The 13,736-nt window shown below is 41.7% G+C and overlaps 2 protein-coding genes across 3 annotated transcripts in view; one reads left to right on the forward strand and one right to left on the reverse strand.

Annotated features, from left to right (window-relative positions):
* GALNT13 (polypeptide N-acetylgalactosaminyltransferase 13) overlaps nucleotides 1-13,736 on the forward strand; it is a 919,989-nt gene that overhangs the window by 170,513 nt on the left and 735,740 nt on the right. The gene's annotated exons all lie outside the window — the stretch shown is intronic.
* Nucleotides 7,238-8,398, reverse strand: RPRM (reprimo, TP53 dependent G2 arrest mediator homolog). The gene has a single exon (XM_004423823.3). The coding sequence runs from the start codon at nucleotides 8,198-8,200 to the stop codon at nucleotides 7,871-7,873; it is 330 nt and encodes a 109-aa protein (XP_004423880.1). The 5' UTR covers nucleotides 8,201-8,398; the 3' UTR covers nucleotides 7,238-7,870.

The following is a 13,736-nucleotide window of genomic DNA, read 5'->3' on the forward strand; positions in this document are numbered from 1 at the left end:
GTTTTTAAAAGAATACTAAATTGAGAGTCAGGGATGTAGGTCCCACTACTGGCTCCACCACTGGCTAGCTGTGTGGGACCTTGGGGAAATGACATAACTGCTCTAGGCTTTGGTTCCTTTGAACTAGGTGACAATACTTTTAGGCCACCTAGAAGCCTTATTGCTTCTTCTGATAATAGAATCTTTTTCTCATGTGAGGACTCAGGGCCTGGTGGTTTGACTAGAACCAACTCTCCTCTCCCTGCTTCTCTCCCCCTCACCACAAGGATGGCATTGACCCAGTACATCCTTCTTCCTGTACCCACCCATGACAGAGATTTGTCCAGGGATGGACACATGACCCAAACTGGGCCAGAGTTCGTCCAGGAAAAGACAATTTCTTTTTGCTACAGTTGTTAAGCTGGTAATATGTGAGCGTTGGCCTAAGGGAATCCATTTATTTTTTCTTTTTCTCACCACGTGGAAAGAGCTTTACTGAAAGATAGATGAAATGGAAGAATCTGGATGACATCATACATCAGCTTCTCATACAACTGAAGCACCTGTATCTTTGGTTTTACAAGTCACACAAGTCAGTAAACTCAGTTCTCTTTTTTAAATTCACTTGAATTGGGTTTATGTTGATTGCAACTCAAAGAATCTTAGTTAATGCAGGCCATTCTAGCTTGAACATTTCATGAATTTAGAAGATATATATGTTGCTCAAAACAAGGGTATACCATGTTCTTAGAAAGCTCATCTGTGGAATGTAGGGGAGAGAATTTTACTCTTGATCCTTTTGGTTAATTATTCATTCATTGAAAATTCACTGGGTGGGGATGAATAAAACATGTATTCCCCAGCTGAATTTGTAGAAAAATATAGGTAGCCTCAAGAAATTCACTTGGAGCACTTTCTTCAGGCTTTCCATATTCATGTTTATCTTGAGCTTGAATATATAATGTACAGCGAGACTTGTGTATGCTACCCAAAGACATAAGAAAAAGTCAAATTAAGTTGTTTGAGTAATTCAGGCCTCCACATTAATTATAGAGACGAATAGAGAGTACTTCATCTGTAAGGGGAAAAGTCACAAGTGTGTGTAGCTCATACAGCTAAGATCTCCAAGGACTCATGGACACAAATCCAGCAGAAGAGAGAATGGAATTATAGAAGGTCCCTTTAAATTCCATGATACTTTGCACTCAACTTTCAAGGTCTAAGTTAGTACCTAGTGCAGAGTCATGCCTATAATGGATACTAAATAATAAATATTTATTGATGATAAAGACAAGAAGATCTGGCAAGGCCTCTTTGACCTTTGGATATAAGAAAATTGAGCTAGCTAACAGGATGCTTGCAATTAGTCCAAGGTTCCACAAAGAAGAAGAGAGAAATGGACAAGGAATTAACAATCTTCTAAATTTTTCTCACATTGCTTAGCTTTTCCTCTCAGTAGTCTTCGATCCTTTTACTAAGTCCTCTAAATGTAAAATTTCCTAGTCACCATTTTGAGAATTCAGAATCTGCCTGTAAATTTCTAGAGACTTTAACTTGATAGGTTCTTTCTGTTTTCATTGATCTTCTTCAAACTTAGGGTCACCTCTCATTTCTCTTAACTTAGCGGTGAATGATTTTCAAGCTTGTACAATATATAATCTTTGACTTTTCTGTCCCTTGGGGTTTTAGCTTCTTTTTCTTTCCAATTCTTAGATAAAGATTGAAACATATATCTCAAGATATAGATGTGTTGTAAGACTCCAGGCACTTCATATAAATCTTATTTACTGAACATTTTGGAACTATTTACTTGCAACTTTTTCTATGCATTGTTTCATTATAAATAAATAAATAGTATGAAACAAAGAATTGGGGAATATATGATGCTTACCTTTAGTCTGCAGTAGAATGGATAGGTTTCATCGATAGGCAATATGGGACACACAGAGCATGTGAGTGTGTGCATGTACACCTGCCTTAATCAATACTATTTAGAATGTGAACTACATGATCCTGCTCAATTTATAGGAAAATAAATAAAGCAAAAGAGACACTTTGGATCCCAGGGGAGTTCTTTTCCCAAAGCAATCAGACATCTGGAGTCTTGGTCTGATAAAACTCAATGACTCTTTCAGGGCAGTATATCTTTAGATGTGGATGAGGCAAGAAGTACACAATGAGAGAGAAATTGGTGAGGGTAGAAGGCAAATAGGAAAAAAAACATTGATGAGAAAAACTGTAACATTTTCTCCCTGTAATAAACCGTAAACTGTGCCAGCATGTAGGCTATAGGATAATTATGTATGTATATTTATACCACTGTGAATTCCAGAAATAGTAAATAGAAACAATTTATTTATTATTTGACTCTTGTGGGTAGATCATGTGCCTTCTCTTATGTGTGTTTTTCTGTGCCTGTGTTTTATGGCTCAAGTGTAAGGCATCATCTCATATTTTCAGTAATAAGTTGTAATGTACCATGTACATGTAAGTGCTTAACAAACATTATCTGTTTGAATTACGAGTTCAGAGAATTTTACTATCTAATGGAAACCAGTTTTAAAAAGGCGGGCAGGGCAGAGTCTTATTCCAGCAGAGGGCTTGACCTTTTATTTATTGATCACTCTGTGCCTGCATTTACCTGCTCAAAAATATTTCAGCAAACAAGCTCTTACATATATTTAGGAAAGGAAACTATTTACCCATCATCCCTTCAAAATATACATAACTAGTAAAACAAATGAAAATATTGTTTATTCTCATTGAGTATATATTGTTGTTTAGGTTAGATGCAAGCCACTGTTGGCAAGCTTACTGAGGAGTATTTGAAAATGCATCTAGTCATCCTTACAACAGTCCTTGTAGAAGCTCCCTCTGAAATATTTTGAATTTCTCAAATATAAGTAACAAATTCAGACTATTCTATTATGATGACCATAAATGCATATGACTTGCTGATAATATTATATACTTTATGCTTTCCAAGAATTTTAAAATCTAAGTCGATGCTATGAAATTAATCCTGGACTTTCAAACATTTTAAGCATTTAAAACAATACAGAAATATCTGGAAAGGAGGATAGAGTGAGATTGGCCACGGAAGTAATTAACCATTGGGCATTTAAATTCAGATATTATGAAACAATTACTACTGCCGGAGCTGAATTTAAAACATTTCGCATTTGAGCTATTGTGCACATGTCTAAATGGGATTTGGTAGGTGGATAAAAGATTTATTGATTCCTGTTTGGGGGTTTGCTGTAGACTTGCTGCTTCAACAGGGTTTCAAACTAGGTTTGAGTCTTACAGAATAAACTGAACCCTGGAATCCTTTCCTGGCATTTCAACCCCGAAAGTGACAAGCATAATAAGCCAGGGCTAAGGAAGGCTCTAAACTACATGCAGAACAGCTGCTGTGTGCTGTTGCAGAAGCTCAGAGGGAAAAACGCTTTGAGGGAGAAAAATTGGCTGTTGATTAGTCTTCAAACACCCAAGGAGTTTCTATAAACAACAGCACATACTAGGCTGAATGTGTATGTACCTAGACGAATCATTTGCCAATTACTTGCTCCCCAGTTTACTGAGCTTTGCTTTCGTTGCTTCATCCAGTGAGAACATAGCGATCTGGGATATTTAAGGCACTGGTTAGATGATGTATGACCCAGGCTTGGCTAGGTGTCTGAAATTTTGCTTTGATTATTGTAAATAACATATCCTGAGTTAAGGGGCACTTGACTTTTGGGGGTAAACATTTCCATCCAAAGGACCAAGATTGGAACGATAAAACATATTTCTAAGATACCTAATGAAGAGATCTATGAACCATCTTAAAAGACCGGGAAATGTTAAACAAATTAATTCAATCGAATCACAGAATTGGAATGTCCTTTTAGAATCCATCTTCCTTATTTTAGGGATGAGGCCACTCAGCTACTCAAAGAAGAGAACCAAAGTTTTTTACATCATAGTCCAGTGTGCTTTCCCTTCCTCATTCAGAATTAGTGTAGGAAGACACAGTAACAGGACCAACTCACCATCCAGTGAGAGGTCAAGTGGTTTGGAAATCAGAAATCAGGCCCAGGGACCATCCACCAAGAGCAAGTCTGATCTTAGACCTCACACACTAGTGTGACTTTTGTGCTTTGACTGCCTCAAGCAGCCCTCGAGGTGTCCAGCAGTTAAGTTCTTAACACATTTTCAGAGGGAGTGGGAAGATTCATACCAAAACTCTTAAGAAAAATAACATGTATTGGCTAAGTTACTTATGTGGAGGCCACCCACTTAGGCTCAGAGGCATCAGTGGCTGTCTGCACAGCCTGAGAGGGGTTACAACCCCGCTAATCCACTTTCTGTGTCTCATGAAATCCTCTCCCTCCTTTTGCTGTATTTCCAGAAAGGTATCAGGAAGTATCAGATACCTCCCCATGGACCATGTTAGATCCAGCAAGCTTTTACAGGAAGCCGTCTCTCTCTCTCAGGGCTTCCCACTAATTACTGACCAAATGGTGGACTAAGGGTGGATGATAAAATCTGCCTATTTGCCTCTCTCCCTCTCAATTCCCAGTCCCTTCAGGCTGACATCGTTTTCTTACGTGAAACACAGAGAGTGACTTTTAAATCTCACTTTCCTTATAGCACATCTGTGGGAAAGGATCGATGCTCCATAAACTCTGGGCAGGATAAAAAGTTTACTTCAATGCATTTGTTAGAATCAGGGAAAAAGAGAGTTAAAGGCAGAGTGAGACAGGGAGTGATGTGGGGCCCAAGAAAGTGGTTGCTGCGTGGCCATCAGGGAACAGGGAGTGTAAAAAGCTTCTTGCACACATCACCTCATTTATAAAAACCAGAATCACTTGGCATCTCTCTAAGTAACAAATGGATCTAAGGGCTGTAGAGAAGAGTTGTTGGCAGGAAATGGTCCCCAGGGCTATGATATTTTCAGACCGTGTGCATTTCCCTATAATGCATAGATCATGGATTACAGAGCTCTGTTCACAAATCTTTTCTACCAAAGGACTAAATTTTGCAGGTTCTGGTTTGTCTGATAATCACAATTTCTGGGGGTAAGAGAATAAATCTGGATAGTTGAGATAAGGAGAAACTGTAAATTTTGCTTTTGAGGTGCAGGGAAGAGGACAGAGGTGTGAAGAAATATTCAGAGGAATAAGGATGGAGGAGACCACAGTGACGGAGGAGACAGGTAATAGCAGGAGAGGAGAGAGCAGCAGGGAGCTTGGGCAGGCCCCTCCCTCAACTTTCAGAACGTTGGCTTTAAATAGAAAGCTCTGTTGTACACAAACAAGTAAAAACAGACCTGTAGGTTTGAAACCTTCTGTGTCTGAAACTTGCTATAAGCACGCACCTTGCACACAGCAGTGCGCAAAGCAAGATTCCCACAAACTCTAGCTGATTGGTTTTTGATCCCAAGTAGGTTTCCATCAGATCACTGAATTCACTAGTGGGCTAATAAATCTGTGGGAAAAGGGGACCCTCAGCAGATGCTGCAGCCACAAAACACTGAGTTTAAATGTCTGATTTGTTCCAGAGTGGACTGGTTGTTCTGCTTTGTTTCTTCCTTTGAAACATAGAGGCAGCAGATTATGTTGGTGCCACAGAAACTGGCTGTGAAATAAGAAGTCGCCATTTCCTGTGCTACCATTAGCAAAAGTAAACTGCCTTCCATGACTCACCCTTGACTACAGGTTGACCCGGTTCCCCTTCTCAGATACAAAAAAAAAAAAAAAAAACAACCAAACAAGTAAACTCTACCTGCTGAAAAGACAGGAACAACAGGCAAAACTTCAAAATTCTTTTTTAAGCCTGATACTTATTAGCACTCAAAAAAACATTCTAGGTCATAATTCCTGGCAAGATTTACTTTGGGAGTGAAATAGACACTTAGTGAACAGGATGTTAAAGGACACTCAAACCTTTTGATCCCAACCCTTGAGTCACTGACATTGTTCATACCATTTGTGCTTCTTCCTAAGTAAATGGGACACTTTATGGTTGTTTAATTTCAGTCAGTCTTGTATCTGCTATGGCCAGGTCTTTGCAATTTTAATTGCTGTAGGATAGTAGTGGATCCTTTATATTCTTGAAAATGTTTGAGATCCTACCCCAGACATAAAAATAAACTGCTCAAAACCTCTCGTCAAGTTTAAGCTTGAGGCTATTGCATCCTTTGGGTTATTTTCACATTCACGGTTTTCTAGGCTCTTCTTTCCAACACTATTCCATTTCTGAGCCCTAAATGTGCCGACGACCGTCTGTAGCTCCACTCCAGCCCAGCCTTCCAGTTGGGGCTGTAACTCTCATCTCAGACGTTCAGGACCTCGGCTAACTCCTTTGAACCTTTTTGCCTGGCCTATGGTTAATTACTCTAAATTAAAGAGCAGGCCAGGTCTCTCTTAATCTCGCTCTTTCGCTAGAAAACGTACTATGGCAAAGACAATGCATCTCATGTTCTAGTAACAGTGGTTTACCCCAGGGAGAATTAGCGGCACTATGGACTTCAGCAGCTACTTTTCCTGCATTTAATTTTTTTTTTTTTTGAGCAGCATCCCGACGCCGTCTTGCTGACGTTGGTCCGGGGACAGACGCCCTCCCTGAAGGCTGACCAAGCTCATCTCTTCCTTTCATTGGCGGTAACCCTGTATTCCCGCCGGAGCCCTGCACGGAAGTGTAATCCTCCCGCGGGGGCCTCCTGTCGTCTCGCTTGGCTCAGAGAGCTGAGTCTAAATGAAATATAAAACATTAACTATAAGAGAAAACAAAGGATGCTCCCTCCGGGACGGCTCCTGTGCCTGAGGCTTGGCCATGTCTCACGCGTCCCTAGGCCTCTCGGTCTCGCCCCCACCCTCGTCCTTCCACGGGATCCACGAGTTGAATCGCAGCTCTCCCAAGCGAATTCCCCTGGCCGGTAACCTGACTCCTCACCGCGCGCCGGTTCCCTTCTGCCGGGAGCGCAGAATGACCACCAGGAGGCCAGGAACAAAACACTTACATGTTGCATTTATTAAGGAAATGTTAAATAAGAAAAAAAAAAAAAAGTCAAAACGGTGTCACGAATGGCAAGAGCACTTTTGTGGCGAAAACCGTGCAGTCACGAACTACGAGTTCTATTCCGGGTCTTCGCCCCGGGGCCAGCTGGGGCGCCAGCTCCCCCAAAAGACCCAGTTGGGAATGCAATGAAAGAAACAACTCACCCCGTTCACATTCGCAGGCTCCCCCTCCCCCCACCCCTTCTCCCACGATGACAAAACTGTAGCCCCCAGGCAGGCAAACAGGCCACTAGGGCAGAAAAGGACTTATCAAATATTTGTATTCAAGCAAACAAACACAAAATCCCTTAAAACGGCACGTTACAATCAAAGGTATTTATCGCCTCTCGCGCCAGGGCTGGGAGGAGCGGGAGGGAACGGGCGCGAATTCGGACTCGGATTTGTGTGTCTCCATTAGGTCTGTTGCGTGGCGTATACGCAGGTCACCTTTCCGGCCACCAGGCACTCGGTGCCGCTGAGTCTCTCCCCTGCCCGCCCTCTCCATCTGCCCCCAGACTTGGCCCACCTGCGGGTGGAGAAGGGCCTTAGCCCCGTCGGTCTCTCCACATCCCACGCTATCGGCAGCTTCCAAAGTTCTGCGCTGTATTCGCCCTCTTTTTGCCACTTGCTGCTGAGTTCAGAGTCGGGGCGCTCTCCTCCTACAGCTAGGCATGGGGACTTTCAGAGGGCGAGCCAAAAACAGGTCGCTTCATCCCGAAAGGCAGAAGTCGAGAGAAATAATTCGACTCCAACAGGTTTGCTTCGCCTGTCTCGGATGGTGAGGGGGCGCGGCCGGGCTGGCGAAGTGGGCAGGCGTAGGGCGGCTGCCGCGGGGGCCGGAGGGCCGGTCAGTAGGGCCCCACGACCACCGCCTCCACCTCTTTAGACGGTCTCCGGTCCTTCACCAGGAAGTTGATCATGCCCTCGGACTTGATGAGGAGGTTGCAGCCGAGGAAGAAGATGCCGAAGACCACAGTGAGCGAGAGCACGCACATGACGGCGATCTGCACCACGCGCATGATGTACAGGCTGCGCTCGTCCGGGCCGCCCTCGGCGAAGCCGTCGTCGGTCACCACGGACGCCTGGGTGCAGCAGCGCACGGCGCGCTCCAGCGCCTCGCTGCTGTTGGCCAGGAAGAGGCCCGCCACATCGGTCTGGTTGCCCAGCGCCGGATTCATCGCGGGAGCGGGCGGGCGCCCCGGGAGGCGCGGGTCGGAGGGGTGGGAAGGCGGTGGCGCGAGAGGAACAGGTGCCGAGCTCAGCGCTCGCTTGCAGACTTGCGCGCGCTGGGGCTGCTCGCTCTCTCCTTTCCAAAGTCCCCGGGCCGTGGGAGTTTCCCAAGAGCCTTTCCGACGCGCGCCGCAGCCCGGCTGGTCTGCGCCGTCTGCTTCTGCCCGGGCGGTGCTCGTTCCCGGCGCTCGCTCGACTGGGGGCTGTTGGAACTTGGCGGGGCTGGGCCGGCGGGGCCGTGGGAGGTGCGGCGGCGGCGGCCGGGAGGCTGCTCTGAGCGCACAGCGGCCCCTTCCGGCCGAGCGCCGCTCTGCGCCCGCTGCCGTTGGGCGGTGGGGAGGCAAAGGGGCGAGCTTCTTGGTCTCGCCTTTCTTGCTTCGCCTCTTTTCCAACTCCAAACGCTAGGCAGAGGTCACTGTCCTTTTCTGGCTTGACGGATGATTAAAGAGTTTTGGGTGGGGGAAGGGCTGCGATCAGCTGAAAGTTTCCGAAGAACTGGGTCACACCAGCTCTGCCTGCCCTTCGCCTCCCGCCCCTCTCACCTCCAGGCGGATGGCAAGTGGCGATGAAGCGCAGGTGCCAGATGGTGCTTACGAATGCACGGGCCCGCCGCCTATACCTAACTCCGTCTCTCCTGCGACGGATTTCTAGTGGGGTAGGGGTGATCTGGGAGTATTTTTTAAAAAGCAATGATTTTAGGAAGGGAAGGAGGAAGTGAAGGTGGGAAAGAGAAGGAGGGAAAGAAGAAAGAGAGGGAGGAAGGAAGCGATTGGAAGACTGTGTAAGGCAGGTTTTATAGTGATTTTTGAGGCAAAGGACAGGGGGTTAGGGGAAGGAGGTGTTCTTTTGTGGCCTTTGTGTGGAGGTGGTTGCCAGGAGCGGGGTCACCTCTCTGGTAAGGGAGGGGAAGGTGGACAGAGTGGCCACTCTTGTCATCTTAATTGCAGATGAGTTTTTGGATGTGCTTCCAGTGTTTTTCTCTGTTGGCAGTAAATCAGTTGTTTAAGGGAATTGCACGTCAACATCCATCACCTAGAGCACTGGCCAACTGCTGGATGCCCCCTCCCCCCATTTCCCATAAGCTGATGTATTTCGCCTTAGTCATTTTAAACAAAACTACAGATGTTTTAGGGGACTGATAGAGGCTTCAGCCCATTATGATTTTGCCGTTGGTTTCAGTGAAATGTTATAAACCTGTTAGATTGTTTCTTAAGCTCTAGAAGAATACTTTAATTTTCTTTTCTATTTTCTACTTTCTTTCCTTCCCTTTCTTTTTCCTATCAACTGTAACAGCTGGAAACCAGTAACTTGACGCCTAGTCCAGACTTTTGATAGAATATATTTACTACATTTCTATTAAAACCTAGTAGCTGTCTTGCCATTTTCAACTCTATTCTCAATTCCATTCTATTTACTTGTTAAAGCCTCTTATTTTTGTCTCCCCAAATATCATTTATTACATGTTCAGAGGTTTCCTTAAATGTTTTTGTAGTACTTCATGACCACCATAAAATACAATAAAGTATCCTTTAGTTAAGAGTTTTCAACTTTTGGATGTTGATTGCATATCAGCTTCAATAAGTTTAGATCCTTCTAAAAAGCTATTTTTGTTTTAGGGGGATGTTTAATAGCTGAAGACCCAGGTTTCTGGGCCTCATCCACAACTCACCTGGTTTATTGCTCTAGTTTCCCACGATTATATTAGCCTTGAAGAATGCTCCAATCCCAACAATTTCTTCTTTGGACATATTATTATTAACTGATTGGAAAAATATTTTTTTCCAATTTTACTTTTAATATTTTAATCTTACTATACAGTCTATCTGAAATTAATGTGGGTGATAGTTAACAATAAAACACAATGTATATGTGAAAACATTACAGAGGAATTGAAGACAATATAAAGCAATACTAGAATGAATGGTAGAGGCAAGTAGTAGGAATTTGGAAAAGCAGAAAGTGGAGAATAGAGGTCGGCTTCCAGGGATATTAACTTGCACAGGATTGTGTGTTTAGTAGAAGATGAGTGTGGATGAATAGAGAGAGAATAGTCCCTTCTTTATGTGACAGAAACATAAACATTATGTATATATATGTAAACATTTATATAAACTATAAACATTATAGTACATTTGTAAGGTCCAGCAGGGTAGGACTTGAGTTATAAAAATTTCGTAAAAATGTTAATTGAATCATTGTCAGAATTTGAGCATATTTATTGATATTGACAGTATTATTGTTTTAGTCAGAAGTCAGTGTTAAAATGATCAAAACTTGGAATCCAGTGGAGGTTTTATATCATGAACCCTTTAGATTTGGGAAGCACATGCTTAAAAGAAATAAGGTAACGCTCTGACTTGTTCATCTTCTTTCAGCATTAACTACTAACCAGCCACAAAACTGTGAATAAGAAAATAATGGCTGTTCCCATCAGCTAGTTCTGATCTCTGGGAGTGTGGTTGTGTTTCCTTTATCTCCCACCCCCCTCCCCACTCTGATTTTGTTGAATAAAATTACTCAGAGTATTTGGATGGAAATTAACTATAAACCTAGCAGTTCAAAAATTACATTTATCACTCACTCATTACTGGATTTAAGGGGATCTGGGCTGCTAGAGCTTTTCTACAGAAACCTTTTATTTATCTTTCCATTTTGTGTTTTGAGTAAACATTTTTCTCTCAGCTTTACTCCACTTATTCACCTGTTTCCTAGGAAAATCCTACATATTTTCTGTAAGATTCTGTGGAAAAGAATCCTTTAAGAAATGTTCATATAGAAAAACTTAATTTCTAGGTCCGGCCCCATGGCTTAGTGGTTGGGTGCGCACGCTCCGCTACTGGCGGCCCAGGTTCGGATCCCGGGCGCGCACAGACGCACCGCTTCTCCGGCCATGCTGAGGCCGCGTCCCACATACAGCAACTAGAAGGATGTGCAACTATGACATACAACTATCTACTGGGTCTTTGGGGAAAAAAAAAACGGAGGAAGATTGGCAATAGATGTTGGCTCGGAGCCAGTTTTCCTCAGCAAAAAGAGGAGGATTAGCATGGATGTTAGCTCAGGGCTGATCTTCCTCACAAAAAAAAAAAAGAAAAACTTAATTTCTAGAAAAATACGTGGTGATGTGGAATGGGGTAACATACTGATAATTCACTTTTAATATAAGGTTTTAATACATAGAAAGACTCACTGTTATATGTATTTAACTAGTGACCTCTACTACTTCATTGGAAAGAAAGTTTGATTTTCATAAAGTTAAATGCTCAGCATTTCACATTATACATACTACACAGGGAAAGAAACACTTGTCTATTCTTTCCAGAAAATATATCTATGGAATATAATAAATTGTAGGAGGATATTGATGGGTATCTATAATCAGCAGTCATTGGATCTATAGTTTGAATAGTGATGATACAGGACCAGACACTTTCAATATCAAAAGACTTTCCCTTGGTTCTCTCTTTGTGTGTATTATGAAAATATTAAGTAGACGTTTTAAAAAAGAGAATGTCAGACATAGAAAAGATATTTATTACTTTGGGGCAAGGTTTTTTTTTTTTAATAAATTACATTATATTACACAATGTAGGTAGGAGTAAGAGTTAGCACTCACATTCATTCATAAAAGCAGACTCAGCATCTGGAACACAAGAAGATAACGAGAAATAAGCAAAATGTCATTGAACCACCAAAATAGATATCATGAAAGCCAAATACCTAAATTCATATATTTTTACCCTTAGATTGGCCCCCTCGAATTCTCTCTCAAACCTATGCACTTTTACTTTTCATATAGTTTTAATTCTCTTCTTTATCTGTTTTACTTGATGACAGGATATCGATATCAATATGTCGATTGGAGAGGAGAAAATGGCTAGAGGTAGGTTCTTTTACAACTACAAGGAGTAACACCAGAAGGAAAAATAAAATAAAACGTTAAACAACATACATGAATTTTCTAAGAATGTACAGTATTAGTTTGGAGACATTTAATATAGAGACAAACATTCTCAAATGGTTAGGAGTCTAGCAAAATGTGTAAAGGAATGGACTTTGAATCCCGCGGTCTTCACTTACTAGCTGTGTGATCTTGGAAAAGTTCCTTTACCTCTGTATACCTCATTTACTTATCTGTGAAATGGGCATGATATTTCACAGGATTTTGAAAGGATTGGTCTAATCTATGGAAATGACTGAGAATAGTATCTAGCACATAGCAACATCTCAAATAAAAATTTATTGCAATAGCTCCTGAGGAGGCATGAATATGTATGTCATTAAAAGAAAAAAAGGTTAAATTTGGTTCAACGTTTTCCTTTTAAGAAGGCTGGAAACTCAGTGATACATTTTAGAAAGATTTCCATGTGAAGTAATTGACCTCGTTATGTAAAATACGGTAAGAATGTGGAGAAATTAGAACCCTTGTGAATTGCTGCTGGGAATGTAGAATGGTTCAGCCTCTGTGGAACAGTATGGCAGTTCCTCAAAAAATTAAACAGAATTGCCATATGATCCAGCAATTCCATTTCTACGTATATACGCCCCAAAATTGAAGGCAGGTACGTAACAAGTATTTGAACACCAATGTTTACAGCAGCATTATTCACAATAGCCAAAAGGTGGAAGCAACCCAAATGTCCATCAATGGATGAAGGGGTAAACAAAATGTGGTATATACATACAATGGACTATTATGCAGCCTTAAAAAGCAATGAAATTCTGATACATGCTACAACATGGATGAACCTTGGAGGTGTTATGCTAAGTGAAATAAGTCAGAAACAAAAGGACAAATATTGCATGATTTCATTTACAATAGATACCTAGAACAATCAAATTCATAAAGACAGAAAGTAGAATAGTGGTTACCAGAGGCTGACGGGAGGAGATAATGGGGAGTTATTATTTAAGGGGTACAAAGTTTCAGTTGGGGAAGATGTAAAAGTTCTGGAGATGGATGGTGGTGATGGTTGCACAACAATGTGAATGTACTTGATGCCACTGAATTGTACACTTGAAAATTGTTAAAATGGTAAATTTTATGCTCTATGTAATTTACTGCAATGAAAATTCTATATATTTTTAATTAGACCTAACGTAAATGTTATATAAATTTCTGAAACTCAGAAAAGTACCCCAGAAAGTCATTCATCTCCCCATAGCTCAAAAATACCCACCCTTAGTAATTTAGAATATTTTCTTCCTGTCTTTTTGATATGTTTATTTTAACTTGGTCTTTACCATGCAGTAAATACAATTTATACCTTACTTTTTCCCCTTAACCCTATATTTTGCCATTACATTAAAAAAAAACCTATTATATGCACATTTTCAATGAGTATATAGCACTTCACTATGTGAACATACCATTGATTATTAAACAATTGCCCTATAGCTGAGCAGTTATGTTGCTCTCAAATATTGTTATGAAATCAGTTACACACAAAGAACAGTTTTTCTCATAAATGTTTTCAATATTTA

The sequence above is a fragment of the Ceratotherium simum genome, chromosome 9 (genome assembly GCF_057802395.1).
Source record: "Ceratotherium simum simum isolate JZ-2026a chromosome 9, ASM5780239v1, whole genome shotgun sequence".
Lineage (NCBI taxonomy): Eukaryota > Metazoa > Chordata > Mammalia > Perissodactyla > Rhinocerotidae > Ceratotherium > Ceratotherium simum.